At 40.1% G+C, this 18,676-nt stretch overlaps 1 protein-coding gene across 2 annotated transcripts in view; it reads right to left on the reverse strand.

Moving 5' to 3' along the window:
- Positions 1-3,185: 3,185 nt before the first annotated feature.
- Positions 3,186-18,676, reverse strand: part of erf (Ets2 repressor factor) — a 42,688-nt gene continuing 27,197 nt past the window's right edge. Inside the window, exons 2-6 of one of the 2 annotated variants that reach the window (XR_008607684.1) lie at positions 18,021-18,255; positions 11,369-11,481; positions 7,388-8,256; positions 6,200-6,866; positions 3,186-4,925 (exon numbers count right to left, since the gene is read on the reverse strand). Coding sequence is in view for 1 of the 2 variants with exons in the window: in XM_055055313.1 (XP_054911288.1) it covers positions 6,267-6,866; positions 7,388-8,256; positions 11,369-11,481; positions 18,021-18,255 (1,817 nt within the window). In the remaining variant the exon portion in view is untranslated. Of the gene's footprint in view, positions 6,867-7,387; positions 8,257-11,368; positions 11,482-18,020; positions 18,256-18,676 lie in introns of both variants that reach the window. The other variant, XM_055055313.1, reaches the window with a different exon arrangement.

The raw sequence follows: 18,676 nt of genomic DNA on the forward strand, positions 1-18,676 counted from the left end.
ACAGAGTCTTACAATATTTTAGATAAAAATTATAAGAAGTTTTTGAAAAGTTTCGAATAATAAAAATTTTCTTGAACAAAAACTTGGAAATTTCTGAGTTTAAATAGTCAAAATGTTTTGACTTTTCAAACATTTTCAACTTTTCAAAATCAAAAATAAAAACACTGCCAGTGGAACTTAAAAAATAAAAAAAATATTACTAAGGAAAAATGTACTTAAAACAAACTCCTATTTCTCACTGAAAAATTAAGTTAGTTAAGTTAATTTTTTTCAAGTGTTTCACTATTGAGATAAGTAAAGTGGCTCATTATTATTTTATTATTGGTCCACTGAACAATTATTTATAGTTTCCAATAACAAAATGTTTTTTTAAAGTAAATCAAGGAAACCAGTGGCTGCATCGATCATCTCAGCTCAGCAGAGGGCGCTGTTTCATATCCTATAAATATCTGAGCTTTAAGTTTAGACAAGAAACATTTTAGAAAGGTGGAAAATATAAATTTTAAGGCAAATGCTGACTCTTTTGAAATGTTTAGAGTTACATTCATGTGGAATAAGCACCTTAACACCTGATCTGACTCAACAATTTGGCTTTAAAGCAACTCACTCACTTTTAAGCAAATATTTAAAACAACTTTGATATTTTTTGTGTGATATCCTGTTTCTCAGACTGAAATGAGCCAAAGTATTCAGATGATTGCATTTTGCTTAATTGTTAACTGGACTCTAAAACAAAACCATTTGCTGAAAAATCCCCAACATATTTAGAGCAGAAATGAGTCCAAAACTGAACAAAATGTAAAAACATTTTGCATTTAAGATGGAAACACCTTTGTCTGTAAGCATATTTAAAGTTAAATATACTTACAGGTGGCAGTTTTAGCTTCAGATTAGTTAAGAAGCAGCTTAAATACAGCAGATAGTCCCATTAAATATGTTATTTATTAAATGATAAATAACAGCCAATAAAACATGTTAATCAGGAGGATCTCGCAGGTTTGAACTGAAGTTTCACTGCGACCTGCTGGTGAAAGCAAAAGGGTGAAATCCCAGCAGGACTCCTGCAACAATACATGATAATTAGCCTTCTGTTGTGATCTGCTTTGTGTTTCCAGACTGTGACCTCTGACCTCTGTCCTCAGGCAGACAACAAGCCCTCTCTGCTGGAGGCCCAACAGGCCGTGAGTCGGCCTGCTGAACGGTTCAAACTGTCACAGCAGAGAGGAAGATGATAAAGAGGAGGAGGAGGAGGAGGAGGAGGAGGAGGAGGAGGAGGAGGAATATAATCAGGAAGAGTAAAAGCAAGAGAAGAAAGTAAACAAAATACCAAACAAAACACAGAATGAGTGGGTTGGAAACTTCTGCTAACTGCAGAACATTAAGCAACACTGAGGTTTCACCAAACGGATCCAGATCCTCTGGAGGGGATCCAGAGATCCTTTCTGGAATCAGGATTTGTTCACCTATTCAATTGTTTTTTGTTTTTTGAAGGTTTATTTTCTAACTTAGGCCTAATTTGTTTTATACAGCCAATTTTCTGGACAGATATAACTATTGTACTAGAGGGGATTGCTGTCTTTTCATCTTTGTCAACAGTATCTTTGAAGTAACTTTAGGGAACAACTTTGATCATAAAGCTTCAAAACTGAAAAGTTTCCTTCCCAAAGCTGACATAATGTGTTTAAAAAGCTGCTGAGGTCGGCATCTCAGGTTTCCAGCTTCAGATGGGAGGCAGATGTCAAAAATCTCATCTGAATTTATGTAAATTACATCTAAAGTTCACATGGACACTAATATTAAAGAGCCTTTTTATTTTCCCTCCACACCCTCCCACAGCGAGGCTTTCCCTCGTCCAAGTTTCCAGACGAGCTGAACGGCCGGTCTAGACTCAAACTCGTGTTTACAGTTTTATGTAAACAATCTCCAGGAAAAGTCAATTATAAAACCATTCTGCCTTCACGAGCCAGTTTCCCCCGTCATCCCCACCAAAGCTTGGCAAAGCTTGGGAAACTGAGCTGTAGTACCCAGAGATGGCAGCAGGAGGCGCCAAAGATGTAATTACACAAGACATAAGAAGCAGAGTAAGAAGTTTTGTATGTGTAAATAAACTTTAGACTAAATAGTCAGAGACATCTGAGTTTAAAAGAGTTCACTAGATCAATTACTGGAAGTTTGTCTTGTGTTTCAAAACTTAAGTTGAATCTAAAAAAAGTCACAAAACCCTTTTACCTTTTAACCCTTTTCTTGAATGGCTGCTATTTATTTTAGTCTAAAATAAGTTTAGGGCTACAGAAACATTGATCAAAAAGAGTCTATATATTTAGCAAAATGTTTGAAAACAGATTGTTCTAAGTGACATGATGTACTGGAACATGTCTTAGCATAAATACATCATGTAAGTTTTAATGTAGTACATGTAGCATAAGTAAAAATCTGCTTGAGACCAAGTTTGAAAGGATTAAATTTAATCTGCTCTCCATGTTAACTGATAAATCCCAAGAAATAACCTCAACATCCCCCTCTGCAGCTGCTCATCAGGATATCAAGATGTTTCCAGGTAAGACAGTGATCAGTGCTCCTTTGGGAAAATGAAGACCTTTTACTATTGAAAAGCAGTGACTCTACTTCAAACTTCAATGGGTAAAATGGATCTTTTGATGCAAAGGAGCAGCACCTCTACTTCCTCAACAGAGCCCCTTTGATGTTGAAAAGCGGTGACTCTACTTAGAGATTTAATAGGATAAGATGCACTCGTCCATGCAGAGAGGAGCAGCCGGGAGCCCATTCAATGTGAAGAAGCAAAGGCTTCAAACTTCCTTGAATAACAGAGCCCTTTTGATTTTGAGAATCAGTGACTTCTCAGTGCATCACTGGGACAATGGAGACCTTTCAATGTAGAGAAACAGAGGCTCTACTTTGAATAGATAAAGTAGACATTAGACCTTTTGATGGAGAGGACTGTCGGCTCTCTCCATCAAAACTTTCCTATGATAACGAAGCGCTTTCAGTACAGAGGAACAGTGACTGTACTCAGAGGTTCCCAGAGGTAATGGCCACTTCAATACACAGGAAAAGCAGTGAAGCGGCTTCTTGGTCACTGGAAAATGAAAGACTATGTCAGTCTATCCATCTCTCAGTCTTACAGAGGAAACCAAGATATCAACATTAAATAAAGACAGAGGAAGTGACCATTTTCACCTTTTTAATGAACCCTGATTATTGTTTAATTACAAATGCAGATGAACAGATACAGAATGGAAACAGAAGCATGATAAAATAAAATAAAAAGCCCTGCCTCTCCTCCGGAGTGAAAATAACAAGAACATGAGGAGAGACGGAGAGGATAAGAAAAAAGGTGTCAAATAATACAAATGTTAAAAATGTTAAACAGTACAACACTCGTTTTTTTCCTTACAGAATCCACCATAATGAAAAATATATATACAAACAACTAAAAAAACAAGAAAAAAAAAAGATTTCTTCCCCCTGCTGTATGAGTTTTATCCAACCCTCCTCCTGCTGCTGTCTGCGGTTAGAAAAAGAGTGCAAGAACTCATAAACTGGGAATTCATGGGGAAGAGAATGGGCCGCGGCACGAGGGTACGACATAATCATAAAGTAGTCATGTTAATAATATAAATCATTACAGGAGTAACAGTAATGCATGGAGGAAAGAGAAGAGGCTGTAAGGCAGCACAGGTCTAACAGTTCAGGTGGTTTAGTCCTGAAAACGTCTCCGAACGGTTTGGTGAATCAGGAATGAGGCAACGAACTATTTAAAAATGACAAATGTTGAGCCTTTTTCACGAAAAAGCTGGATGTTTGTAGACGGGGTAACCACAGAGCGCGCACACATACAGAATGAGGGATTATGGGAAGTCCCTTGTCGCTCTGAGGTTTCCTGTGTGTGTGTGTGTGTGTGTTTGGGTGTAGTTTCTGCAACTGCGGAGGCGTCTAATGTCAGATGTGATGTCATGTTTCCCTTTATTGTAACCGCGCTAACCAGGACGCTGTGTGTTGTAGCTGCTCGAGTCTCAAACCAAAGTCCTGACCGTCCAATCAGAGCGAGCCGCCGGATCTGGGTCGCCGCAGCTGCATCAGAATATATATTTATATACACATCTTTGCTATTAAAAATAGGAGGATTTAGCTAATTCGTATCAAATGACCATATTGAAATAGAATATCTGATTCTAATATATATTTCAATAAAATATATACGTTTAGTTTTACAAAAAGCCGAAGGCATGGTGGTTTTCTGAGAGATAATACATGTTCCTGGGGGAGAAAACTGTCAAAAAGGCACAATCTCTTTTAAATCTGATTGATAAAATGGGCACAATCTCTTTTTTATATGTTAAAAATATACTTTTTTTTTAAAATCTCAGCAAAGGTTTGCCTGAGTTAGCCTGGATGCTCCACATTCATTATGTTTCCCTCCCTGCCCCAACAGACACTAATCAGTTTATCGTCTCTGCAAATGCCCGAAAAATACTGTCCATTTAAATCCAGAGGAAAAAAATAAGTATTTTTATTTTATATATATGTTTATATATATATCTATATATATATATGAAAAAAATAGAAGAAGCTGATGATGGGTGAAGTTGAAGGCAACAACGCTGAAAATGCCCTCATTGGCGAAACTGGAGAGGAAGATGGCGTCTCTTCCAGACCAAACCAATCGATGCTTTTTTTCTTCTTCTTCTGCATTATAATCTGTAGTGACGGGGCGTCTTCCAGGCACTTCTAGAATCTCTGTACAGGCGGCTGATTCTTCAGTAACATCAGGATCTGTCGGCTCCACGTTGGGTTAAAGAAGAAAAACGAGAACCAGAGGCGACTCCCAACGTCCGGTCGCCTCCACCGAACATTTATCGACTGGATTTGGGCACGATTGTGATCAGAAGTGGACCGAGGCAACTCTGTAGGGGGGTCAAAGTCTGAGTTTTAGTGTTAAAGACGTGATGTGTCCCAGAGCAGGTCCGGCTGTTTTTGCCAAGCAAACACCATGATTTCAACATGATTCTGCACAAACAGCTCGTTTTGTTCCTTGTTTTTGCTCCAGTCGGGTCGCTGCGTCGCATGGAGGAAGAGGATTTGTTCATTTAGCTCAGTTAGAAACTTTTGACTAAAATTGTCAAGTTGAAAGTAAGTGAGGCCAACGTGAGATTGAATTTTAAAACATTTTAAATTAAAATTATTTCAAAAACTGCTAAATGTTCAGTTTTTATCTGGACAAATAAGTACACTGCAAAAAACAAACTTAAGAAATTTTGGTGTAGTAAATATATAGTTTAAATAAGACAAAACTAACTTACAAATAATTCTACAACAAGATCCAAGCGCTTGTCTGATATTAAATAATTCTTTAATATTGATAAAAAAAGTACAAATTACATGTATAACATGGGAAAAATATTTTTATAAGTGAAACAATCTGATAGTGGGACTTTTTCATCAATATAAAGGAATTATTGACTTTGAAAAAAATCTATTTTGTGATGAAATGTTACTTGCATGTTAGTTTAGTCTTATTTCAACTGAACTAAAACATTTGCACTGAGAATCTGAAAAACGTGGTCAGATTTTGTATTTTTGCAGTGAGCACAACATTTATTAAAATAAAAATGTCTGATGTAACAGAAGAGGGAGTTTTGACTAATTGTTGATCTGAAACACAAAATCTGTTTAAAAAAATTAACTGAAATCTTAAATATTGATGTTTTTTCTGTTATCTTTGGACTTTTTGCTTATTCTGAGCAACAAAAACAGAAAATAGATTGCTCATTCTTTAAAAATGTTTGCATTAAAGTCTTCAGACAAAAAGATCTTAATATTTGTTGTTTTGTTTTCTATAAAATTGAATTAAATGCATACTTTGTGTTGTGCCTTCCATATTTAGAAAACTTTAATTCATATCTTTTTTTTAAATGACTTGTTTAACCTCTAACACTGAGCTGGACTATTAAGTTTGTGCAATTTTTGTATTTTGGTTGAGGGCCACACAAATCACCTTGAGTGCCACAAATGGCCCTCAGGCCACATTTTGGACACCTGATTTAGGCAACTGAAGCCAGAATTTGTGAATTATTGCACAAATCTTCCTGCAAACGACCCAAATGAGTTCAGCTAAAAGCAAAGAACAAAACTGTTGGTTCTGGTTTTCTTAAAAACATATGAAACCTGCTACGTTTACCAAAGCCAGATTTCCGGCTCCGGCCGAACGTCTGTATCTGCAGAACCCGCCACGTTGGGTTTGTTTTTCAGCAGCTGGCGTTTTCCAGCGACAGCTGCGCCGTAGCTCTCTGCAGCTCGGAGCTCGCTCTGCGTTGGGTCGGTGCCGGCGGCAGCATCAGACCCAGGATCACTCCTCTTCCTCCGCCGCTCTCCTCCTCTCCCTCTCTCTTCCCGTCTTCCTGGTCCTCCCCCTCTCCTCTCACTTTCTTGTCCTCCGCCTCGTCCCGGTCTCCGTCCGCCTCCATCCGTTGGTCTTCGCTCCAGCGGCGTTTGAAGCGCAGTTTGAGCGGGATGCAGCGGGTTCCGCCGGGACTGACTGGCGCCGCCGCCGCCTGGCCCGGCTCGGTCTTCAGGCCCGTCAGCGGGAAGGTGGCGCCGCCGCCGGGAGGCGGAGTGGCGGGAGTTTTGAACACCTCTTCGTCATCGTCGGGGTCTTCCTCTGGATGAGGAGCGGACAAGCTGCTGCCGCTCCCGTTCTTCAGATGGTGATGATGATGGTGACGGCTGTGAGGAAGAGGGGGGAACATCTCTCCCTCCTCATCCTCGCTGTTGGGGTTCAGCTCGTCTTCCTCGCTGATGTCGGTCACCTCCACATCTTCCTCAGACAGGTCGGAGACCGGCTCCACCTGCAGGGGACCGACAGATCAGAGATGATCTCCGATTCTCTGAGGCCTAAAGACAGAATCTCAGTTTTTCTGTTTAGAAATAGAATCGGTCATTTACAGGATCGTTTCTCAGTCCTACTGATAACAATTTGATGCTGATGTGTTTAAAGATTAAGTTTTACCTGTCAGGTATGTTGAACAAAATACTCAATGTTCGCCTTCTCATAAAACTACCACTTTGTCATCCTATTATTATGACTTTATTCTGTTAATAACTATTCTTGGATTATTAGGACTTCGTTGATAATTCCTAATAAAATGTTATTCTGGCAATGACTTTATTATTGTATCATTATGACCTTATTGTCCTAATATTATGACTTTATTCTTGTATTATTTCAAATTGTTGTCATACAACTTTATTCTTGTAATTAAAGAAACTCATTTGTAGCTTGGCCCTAATATTGGGTTGCAACCTCAGATAGGCAATAAGTTTATTAATATTCTAGTGCTACTGTGAGATGCAACCAAAGCCGACTCACCTTGATCTTCGGCGGCACTCCTCCTGCAGCAGAGCCGGCGTTTGGACCGGCGCCGGTAAACGAGGAAGCGTGGTTGGAGGAGGAGGCGGCGGCCAGAGAGCTCCCCGCCTCCCTCTGCTTGCGGCCGAGAGGCGGCGGCTGCAGCTTGAACTTGAACGGCGAGGCGTGCGCGTCGTCGGCCGGCTGCTGGCCGAGCGGCAGCGGCATGGGCGGGGCCTGCAGGTGGTGGGGGGCGGGCTTCTCCGGGGTGGGGCGGTGCGGCTGGGGGACGATGATGTTGGGGTAGTGCAGGAAGGCCCGGGGGCTGAGGTGGTAGTTGTAAACGGACTGGGTGTGGGCCTGCAGGTAGTGCTTCATGTCCTCCGGGTTGAAGGAGAAGTGGGAGCCCATCATGGGGGACGACAGGGAGGGGGACGGGGTGTAGGCCAGGTGGGGGGTGGTGGTCATGGACAGGGCGGGGGACAGCAGTCCTCCGGGCCCGGGCAGGGGCGACACAGGGAACGGGGACAGAGGGTCGGGGTGGACCCTGGGCGCGGGCCTGGGTAACCCCGCGGGGGTCGGGTGACCCCCGTAGAACCTGAACAGGGACTCATGAGGCAGGCGGGGGGCGAGGAGCCCCCGGAAGGCCCGGTCGGGCCCGATGGCGCGCTCCTCGGCCGCCGCCGCCTCCTCTAGCTCGGAGTTGGTGGAGGTGCCGTCGCTGCAGTCGCTGACGGAGCCGCGGGCCATGCGGCGCGCCACGGTGCTGAACATGCCGGGGCTGCGCAGCTCCTCGCTGGAGGACAGAACCTCAGACGGGGTGGAGGGCGGGAAGCGGAAATGTGTCCCTCCAGTCGGGACGGGGGGCGCGCTCTGAGGGACTCCACGACCTGCGACCAACAAGAGAACGGTTCAGACTCGCTTCCTGTCGCGTTTATAAGAGATAAACTGTCCCATAACTTATCTCCATAAATCATTATATTGTTGTTTTGAAACCATTTTCAAGTAACTTTAATGGCATAATAATGCAAAAACAGATTCTCAGATTAATAAACTTCTAATTCAAATGAACATTTGACACTGGAACTGGAAAACATTTTAATGTATAAAATAAATAAAATAACAAAATGAATCAAATAAAATTAATTATGAAGTTCCTGTTTCTTTTTGAAGAAAAATCTTTTTTCTTCAAAAAAGGTTTTAGTTGCGATCAAAGCACCACTGATTGTAATTAATTTTACTTGCTCTATCTTTCTAAAAAAGAAAAAACATTAAAAATGATTAAAATGTTTTCAAAAAGTGGCTTTTACTTCAATCATTAGCCAGTTGTTGCAACTCCTATTAACACAGATTCTTTATATTTATTCTAGAAAGTGATGGTTGTTGGCAGGGAAGATCTCCTGTAGCAGTCTGTGTCTAAAGAAGCCTCTGACTGAAGACACTTTTGTTAAGACAGTCTCATGGAGAAGGTAGTCAGTGCTGTACATAGTTTTATTAGTTTTATAAAGAATCCGCCTTTGCGTCATCATCATCATCATCATCATCGTCGTCTCCAGAAATAAGGTTGGTTCCCGAGAACAGAACCAGAACCAGAACAGAACTAGCTTCTTTATGAGATTGTTAAGACTTTTTAGATGCCGTGGCAGAAGAGATGATGCTCTCAGCAACAAAGTTCTGGAAGATCTGCAGCATCTTGCTGAAACCTTGACGTTCACCTGGTATTTATGTTCCTCAACCACCTTCACTTTTTCTCCCTTGATGGAAATAAGGTTTGATTTAACCTTCTCTCTTCTGAAATCTACAGTCATCTCCTTTGATTTGTTTACATTCAAGATGAGATGAAGAGGATTCTTATATTTTCTCTTTAGCCATGAGCCTTAAAAGCTGAGAGGAACCAAGAGGTTAGGCCTGATGAGCTCCTCCTGCCTCCCCCTCCTGCGCCTGTGGCACTGCAATAAATTCTTGGCATCTGAGCACATGCTGGGATTAAATATTGGAAAAGTCGACCCGACTGCCATTACAAACATGGGCTGGGTTCCTATGTTTTTTTTCCAGCGCCTGTCGTTTAAAAAAAGAAAAACACATTTGTGCCATGTGTGTCAGGAATGACGGGTGGAGGAGAAGCTGCAAGCGCGTACGAAACCATCGTATCACAACATGTCAGTGTGTGGGCCACATCACACAGAGGCTATAATTAAAGTTTCGTGCTTCGCTTATGTCACCCGGTCTCCAACGCTCCATATGGGCCGTGTTTACGCTGGGTGGCCGGACCCAAAGCGGCTGCGCCCCAGGGAGGAGGGGAAAACGCAGACGTGGCGTGCTGGGGTCTGGAGACGCACGCGGTCGGTTACTGGGCAGATTAAGACGGATGTCAGAGAGCAGCGTTTACACCTCCATGCCTTCGATATGTTTCTGATTTGTTCCACTAATGAAACAACATTTTTAGGGGGGATTTTTTCTGGCAAACTGAGTCCATGGAGGAAAAAAACGATGCTCAACAGCTAACTCTAAAGGTTGTTGGAAACAAGAAATAAAACTTAAAAACACAAATCTGAGTCAATTTTGACTAAATGAAGCTTAACCTTCACTAAAAAATAAGAAAAACGTTTTATTTCGCTCATCATTGGCTCGAAAGGTCGAACAACTTGGTGAAGCTGAAACGAGAATATTTCAGCTACAACCTGATTAGAAAGCGAGTGGAAAAAAAGCTAACTAACTAGTTAACTAGTTATAAACTCTACCAGGTCTTTATAACTCTACCTCTTGGAGTTATAAAGGTCGGTGACCTCTGCTGTAAGATGACAGATTTATTTGTCCTATTAGCGGTAATTGAATAACATGCTTGCTTCTCTTTCCCATGTTTCAGAGTGGTTAAGAGAATTCGTACATCATGTTTATGTCCAGGTTGTCATCCCTTCTTGAATGACATCCTGGGAAAGTGCCGTAGTCTGAGCTCCAACCATTTAAATTGAAAAAGCATTTGTATTTTATATACAATAATAGAAAAATGTTTCATAAATGCGAAACTTTGTTGTGTAAAACATTGAGGTTCATGTTTGATGAGCGTGTCGGCGATGCTCAAAATCAGTTTTATTACAAATGGTAAAATATTTCTTCACAGTCATTTATTTCAGCGCTCATTCTCCACACATCCGTGGCTGCCTACTTCCAATTTAGTCGACAAGTAAATAAATAAAATTTGTAGCGGAGGCCACCCCCAGTCATATGCTACCCTGGGCAATGAGCCACATCAAGAACCACCAATGTCTAAAGGAAAATGTAAAAAACTCTGCTTGGCTTAAATATAAATTAAAAGAGACATTAATTATTCCTTACTACTGTGGGTTTTCACCTTCTACTCTCATCTACTCTTCTTAAAGTTTTTGTTTTAAACTACAGCAGTAAACTTACTTTAAAGACTTTTGTGTGACTTTGCCAGAGGTGCTAATAAATGTACAGTAAAGGGTGTAGTAAATGCAATGCAAAGGCAATTAAAAACAACAAAGCCAGCCTGCAGTTTTTGTTTTTAACTGGATTTTATATGATGCAAAAAGTTCTAAACTATTTCAAATATGCATTAAATAATAAAAGTTAAGCTATTTTCAAAAACAGGGTTAGAAAATACATCAAAAATAAGACATAATCTTATGTTTGGGTCATCTGTAACCATAAATAGTCTGAATCCTTAGCCTAACTATATCTCCTTTGCATTCATTTCCCCAATAAAAGTAGCAGATGTTGGATTATAAAATAATAAAAAGGAGAAAGATTAAAATGAAACTGAATTATCTATAAAAACTGAAGGCACAGGAAGTTGAACATTTGATGAGTAAAAGATCCAACAGCTGGATCTCATTTTTCATGTTTCAGTTTAACACAAACCAACAGAACCTTCCCTGGAAGCAGGCGTAAAACTTCTCCTCCTCGCTGCATAAATCACCTCGGCGCGCTTTAACACCGACCCGGCCAGCAGTTTTCACCTTGCTGCGAATGTGTACCTACCAGAGCCCATGTCGATGAAGGGGTAATTGACGAGAACCAGTTTGTTGAAGTTGAACTTGTAGGTGAACCTCTTCCCTTTGGTCTTGTGGAGGATCCGCTTGTTGTAGTAGTATCTGTGCAGAGAGAAGAGGACAGGAAGATGTTATCACCTGCTGGTTGTTCACTGTGGAGTCAGATTTACTGAAGTTAGCAGCAGTTTGAATTCATCACGTAGAAACATTAGGAGACTTTCAAGTTTATACAATCCACTGATCATAGTGGAAATTAAATGCAGCTGTACTCTCAATGCTACTTGACACACAATTTCCTGGTGTTTGTAAAGCAGCCAATCCAGGAGCTTTATTTATTTTCTTTGAAGCTGATTGGCTGAACCCCCAAGAGTGGGGAATTTGAATCAATTAGCTTCTACAATATCAAATCAATCAATGAATTTTTTATTTTATAGCACATTTCTGAAACAAACTGCTTCACATCATAAAACACAAAACAATGTTGGTCATTCATTTATAAAGTTTCAAAAGCAAACAGCCGGGCTTTTAGTCTAGTTTAGAGGAACTCAGAGTTTGGCTGCTTTGCATTTTTCTTGAAGTTTTTTCCAGATTTATGGTTCACAGAAGCTGATGCTGCTTCTCCATGTTTGGTTCCGGTAATTTAGAGCAGAACCAGAACCTGAACCAGAACCTGAGAGGCCTGAGAGGTTCGTACAACACCAGCAGATCTTTTAATGTCTGTTGAAGTTAAGAAGTTCAGCGATTTATAAACTAACAGTATTTTAAAGTCTATGCAATCGTGCTAAGATGGTTTCTAATATGTGTATTAATACATATTTAGTGCTTGGATAATTAAAATAAACAGTTCTAATTGTTTTTAAAAGTAGTCACAGATTTTGCTGTGTCAGCAGCTGTTGGTCTCTAACTCCGGTGAATACTTGAGGTCCACTCTAAAAGTTTAAATATTTTAAGTAATTTACTTTTCCTAACCTTTAGGAAAGGTTAGGAAAGGTCTGTGGATAATAAAAACAAAATAATTTTCATATAATGAGATTTCAGCTCCTCAGTTCTGCTGGTTTTGAACCCTTTTCAGACTGAGCCGTTTTAGGGCTCTGTCACTTTTATGCAAATGAGCTATTGCTGGCCACGCCCCCAAGATCAACACTTAAACTTGAAAATGGCTGCAAATGGATGTAAAACCGCACATCTTCGATGCTGAAGAAGCACAACCATCAAGGATGCAGCAGAGGTTTCTGAATGTTAACAAGCAGGAAAACCAGCTGACCTATCGGCTTGTCTTCAAACAGTGGAGTGGGCGGAGCTCCGCTTGGGCTGTACCCACAGATTGTGATTTAATCAGTGGGTTTTTGGAACGGCTTGTTTTCAAACACTAAAAACCATTAACTTATTGGTAGAAAACGGTTACATGGGGCTTTTTTAGCGCTTGAATGGTTTCCAGAAACAGTAAAAGACGAGATAAAAGTAAAAAACAAGCAAAAAGTGAATTTTCAACAATAGTTCCCAAAATAAACTAAATACATTTTTTTAATAGAGTCCCACCACAACTTAAAACCTAAAAATGGAAATAATATGTTTGCGTCTCAATTAGATGCTCACTAAAAATGACAATTAGTCATTTTTCCCAAAAGGTCATGTGATATTTGTGGCTCTTTGGATTGTAAAAGTTGTGGACCCCTCGAGGGCCGGTCTCCTGCAACTTTTAGATGCGTCTCTACTTCAACACACCTGAATCAAATAATGAGGTCATTAGCAGGACTCTGGAAAACTTGACTGCACTTGGGAGGTGATTCAGCTGTTGGATTCAAGTGTGTTGGACCAGACAGATATATAAGAGTTGCAGGACACCGGGCCTCCAGGACACTTTGCTTTTCTCATGTGCATGAAATCTCAGACTTATAAAACAGCACAAAAGGTTCTTCGATGCATAAATAGAAATAATAATTCCTTCCTTTCATTGTATTCAAAACTATGGCCTCCAGCAACAAAACTGCAGATCATTTCTTTTCTCTTTTATGTCCTTAGAATAAAAACCCACAGACCATCAAGGTGGGTCAGCTCTCAAAAGAAATAAGCAAGGAAAAGCCTGTTTGGTGCAGAAAAGAGCAAACAAAATGGGTATAAATACAATGATGCACAGTGATCAATACAGCTTAAAGAAACAAAATGCTGTTAAAGGAGGGGAGTTCTTAATGGAAAGAGTGATGTAAACTTCCATAAACAGGTCACTTCCTGACTGAACACAACGCTTCAATTCAAAGCTTCACTGCGGGCCTGAAGGAGGTGAGACATCCATTCAGATTTAGTCTTATCCAGGCGGCTCCATTAGTAGGAGTGCATTAGTCATCGTCAGCACACAGAGTGATGCAAAGAGTGAATAGGCAGCTGCTGACAGCTCCTCCAAAAGACAAGAAAATGGCTCAGTGTGACTCACCAACAGCCGCATTCATACTTCTTTACACAAAAACAAGTAAATCGGAGAACCTCATTCAGCAGGGACCGGCCACTTCGTTCTGGGAAATGTAATACGCACCATTTCCTGTCACATGAAGCACAGAGGAGCTCGGTGGGTGAATCTGCACATGGATTTATGGATGGATGTCTGGCTCACACTGCAAAAAAACAAAATCTTACCAACTATTTTCTAGTGCAAGTGTCTTATTAAACTTGAAATAAGACAAAACTAAATCACAATTAAAATTTCAGCAAGATGAAGGGGCTTGTTTTAGCCCCATAATGCTTCTTCACTGGCAGATAACAATAACTGAATATACATGCCATTGAAACTCGTGCTTTTTATTAGGGCTGGAACTATTAATCAAATTAATTGTGATTAATTGATTATTGAAATAATCGTCAATTGATTTAGTAATCAATTAAGTTAACAGACTCTAAAAATGGCTATTTACCGAAGAAACAGCATCCAAAACATTACATTTTTCATTTAATATGAAAAATATGTAAATCTTTTCAACAAAGATCTTCTCAAATGCCATTTTTTAAGTTTTGCATGGAAAGATATTATTATGCCAATTGAAATATTAATCCCAAAAGAAACAATTAAGTAGACATTACTTTTTAGCTGGATTTGCATTTTTGCTACAAACCACTGAAAAATGCAGAATATGACAATTTTAAAAAGATTAATTGTCAGAATAACCAACAGAACAATCGGTTCCAGAAATAATAGTTAATTGCAGCCCTATGTTTTAAGCAACATTCAAGAATTATTTACTGAAAACAAGCTTCTACATCTTGCTGAAACGTTACTTGTATGCTAGTTTTGTCTTATTTCAAGTGAACTAAGATATTTGCAATAGAGACGAAACAAAAATACTCGGTAAGATTGAGGTTTTTTTGCAGTGCAGGCTTGTGTAATTGCACCCTGTGCACCAATCAATTAATTTTTACACATCCGTCCAACCATAAAGATCAATGCTATTATTTACGGAAACATGCGTAACAAATATTCAGTCTGGGACAGGAAGAGAGATTATTAATCTTCCGGAAACTGAAGGTAAACATGAAAAAACGACACAACTTGAGGTGATCGGTCACATTAGGAGTGACGGTTACAGAAATCACACAATAATGGGGATATGAGTCATTCTGCTCAGGCTGAATCCAGCGTGGACATGATATTCGTCACAGGAGTTTTGCACAAAGGAGGGAGAAAGCAGGAGCTCGTCGAGCCCCTCAGTGACTGAAAGAGTGAAGGGCTTCTTCTGAAAGAAACGGCTGTGATGAACTCCCACACTCTCACATGGAGAGCGGCTGCACAAAGCAGCAAACGGACAAAACCGGCAGGAACTGTGAGCTGGGGAAGTAATCAGATCACGAAGAGCCGAGGTCATTTAATAACTCATGAACAAACAGGTGGTTACAGCAGGCAGACATTAGTTTTGATCAATAATAACAGACTAAATGAATCCTGATGATTGCAGGTTTCAGATGTGGACTTTAAAATCTTAGAGAAGATCTTGGAGTTAATGCCGTAAATTGATGCTTTAAAGTTTTTTTTTCTTTTTTTGCAAATTTCCAACAATTTGACAAAGATTAATTTTGCATCTATTTTTTGGTATTGAGTTTGAAATGTACTCCTCTGTGACTATATTGTTTTTTTTTCTTTCATCTAGAATGACCTAAAAACTAAGGCTGACATGATTAGTCGGAAATAACTGTCAGCTAATTTAGTTATCAATTAATCATCAACTTGGGAATGGAGACGAAAACTATACAATTTGATGAAAAACAACATATTTAAGAAATTATCTTTACAAAGTTCAAGTCATCAGAAAAATGGCTTGAATGTAGTGAAATGTTTAGTTTGAAATGTTCAAACCTTTAGGGCTGAAATGATGAGTCCGATTAATTCTGATGAATCAATTAGTGAAATAATCGTCAATTAATGGTATTGCCCAAAATGTGAATTTACATGGAGGAATCCTTTTCAAACAGTAAACTTCGGGATTTTAGCAAAGGTGCGAACCGGAGCAGAGCTGTGAAAGAAGCAAACGCCAGGAAGAAGCGAGGCAAGTTTAATCATCACACGCTTCTTCTTATCAAATATCTTTGTTTAAAACAGACGGGAGTCATATTTCATCCATAAAAAACAGTAACATAGCCAACGTGCATACTGTACATGCATGAATGAAAGCACACATGTGCACCACTGCTAGCTCACTTCAAAAGACGCAGAGAAGCATCAAAGATTAAAGGAAGTTTCTTCAAACGACGTCAGAATCAATTAACGGCCTGTGGTTTGTATAAAAGCTCCAGAAACCACAACAAAGAAACTCGCAGAGTTCGGTTCCAGCTTGTCGTTGATGTGAAAAGCTCAGATCAGAGAGAAAGTAAAAATTCATCTTCAAAACCGACAGTTTACGTGCTGATCAAACTTTAGACGTTCTGATTGAGTCTAGGACAGACTGACTTTCCAAATACAAGCACTGACACTAAATACCACCTTAAAGTCCTGAAATCAGTGCTCCAAAGAACCAATTCATTAGGAATTTATTGGAATTGGCCAACTTTTCCAGCGACCAGCAATCAGAAATGTTAGATCCCATCCAAAACGGAAAAGTTCCACTTCTTCCTGCACCTTAAAACAGCCTGCATCTTGTTTGAGTCAGACAGATTATTTAGCAATTTATAAGGCATTTGTGTTACTATATGCCAGACATGTTTGCTTATCCAAACTATTCATTCTGTTTCTATATCTGTGCTGTACGTAAAAACGCCCCGCCAGGTTCATGGAAGTACCTGAAACCTGAAACCTCTGCTCTCTTTTTATGCTTTGTGTGATTTTAGATCAGTCCAGATAAGTTAAATTTTTGATGCTAAATCAGTGCATCAGGAATTGCTTTAAATTTAGAATCACATTTATGATTAATTATGTTGTTTATAAATATTTAAATGGCATGAAGTACAATGTTCTTGCAAGAAGAAAGTTTATAAGCAGACAGGACAGATGGGCTGGAGGAGGACTGACACGGAGCAGGGTGTTAAGAGTGTGTGTGTGCGTGCGTGTGTGTGGGCACTTCTGCGTGACTGTGCGTGTGTGTGTGTAAATAAGGATGAGAACATACTGGCGGCTAAATAAAACCCAGCAGCATCCCACATGTGCTCCGCAGTGGGTGAAGGTGTGTGTTTCTAAATTGGTCGACACCCTGGAGCTTCGGCGCGGAGAGCAGAGGCTGCTTCAAAACACCCCGGCTCCTTTTAATTACACAACTCAAACAGCCACAACAACGACCCAAAACAAGTTATAGACAAGGCGGGAAAAGATGGAGAACCAACCTGAAAACCATTGCACTCTTTCCCAGAACGCCCGCAGTTTTCAGGTCAAAGTTTCATCCTTTTATTTATGAACATTTCTGGAGTTTTCTGTCCTTTTAGTCAATTTTTAGAGAAGAAACAATGATCAACGATGAATCAATGACAGATGTTTCTACAGAGACAAATGTAAAAGAGACCAGAGAGGAAGAGTGGGGATGGATAATGAAAGGAAAGAGAAAAATGAAGGGATGAATGGACACGGGGGTAGACTGATGATCGGATGGACCGAGAGATAAATGGACAAAGGGTGTGGTGGATGGATGGAGACAGACTCACAGATACAGAACTAATAGATCTCATTAACTGAATCTTCTTCACTTTCACATAAATATATGCATTTCTTTTTATTTTCTACAGTTTGAAGAGAAATACTGAAACAGATTTTGAAACATTTCAAAAACGTCCCAATTGTTCAGTGGCATTGTGCATTTACCTAGCCACCCAAGTAGAGCTGCAGGACATTTGCTCAGCAGGTTTCATTTTTCAATGGCTGCTAGAAAGGACAAGTGTTTAATTGTTGACTTACCATCTAGAAAACACTTGCTGAATTCTTGCTGATTATATAGGAGGCTCCACTCCTGCTTTTCAAAGATGTACGGTTGTATAATTGTGCATCTATTCATTTTCACGGAACATTGTAAATGTTGAATTGGGGGGTTGGACACATCAGAGAACACCTCTAATTTAAAAAAAAAATATATATAAAACCTTACTACCTAAACATGCCTGCAGAGTAAAATCTAGTCTGAACTTCTTAATGAACCTGAGTTCTGGTGAGTTAAAGAAGAAAAGGCAGAAAGCGTCACCTGAGAGCCCGACTCAGCTTGTCATAGTTCATCTGCGGTTTGCACTTCCGGGCCCCCCACAAACGGGCCACCTCGTCCGGGTCCTTGATGACGAACTCGCCGTAGTCGCCCTGCCAGGCGATCACGTCGTTGTATTCCTGCTTCCTCAGCAGCTCCAGGATGAAATGCCACAGCTGGATCTGCCTGGAGCCCGGGCTCGACTCCGGCTTGTAAGCCCACTCTGGGAAGGCGAACCCTGTGGGAAAAACACGGGGGGGTCATCTTAATGATGTCTCACTACAGAAAACACTTCATGTTCAGTTTTAGGGCTGGGCAATAAACCCAATTTGAAGTTTTTATTTTTGGAAAATGTGGATCTCCCCCCCCATCAATGTTGTTTGGTTTCCATGGTTCAGAGTGATGTCAGCGCACCCATGGCGGCCATCTTGTTAGACAAGCATGTTCTACAGATTCTGTTTGTTTGAACTTTGAATCCAGGTCAACTATGACGATAAAAAGGAGAATAAAGTGGTAATTTTATGAGAACATAAAAAAAGCACTTAAAATTAAAATGAGGAATGTTGAGCATATTGTGAAGTTCTTCACTAGTAAAAGTTTTACAAATAATTCTGAGAAGAAATACTTCCTGTTATCAAATCATTACCAGGACTTTGAAA

The sequence above is a fragment of the Poeciliopsis prolifica genome, unplaced genomic scaffold, assembly GCF_027474105.1.
Source record: "Poeciliopsis prolifica strain line A6 unplaced genomic scaffold, Auburn_PproV2 SCAFFOLD041, whole genome shotgun sequence".
NCBI classification, from domain to species: Eukaryota; Metazoa; Chordata; class Actinopteri; order Cyprinodontiformes; family Poeciliidae; genus Poeciliopsis; species Poeciliopsis prolifica.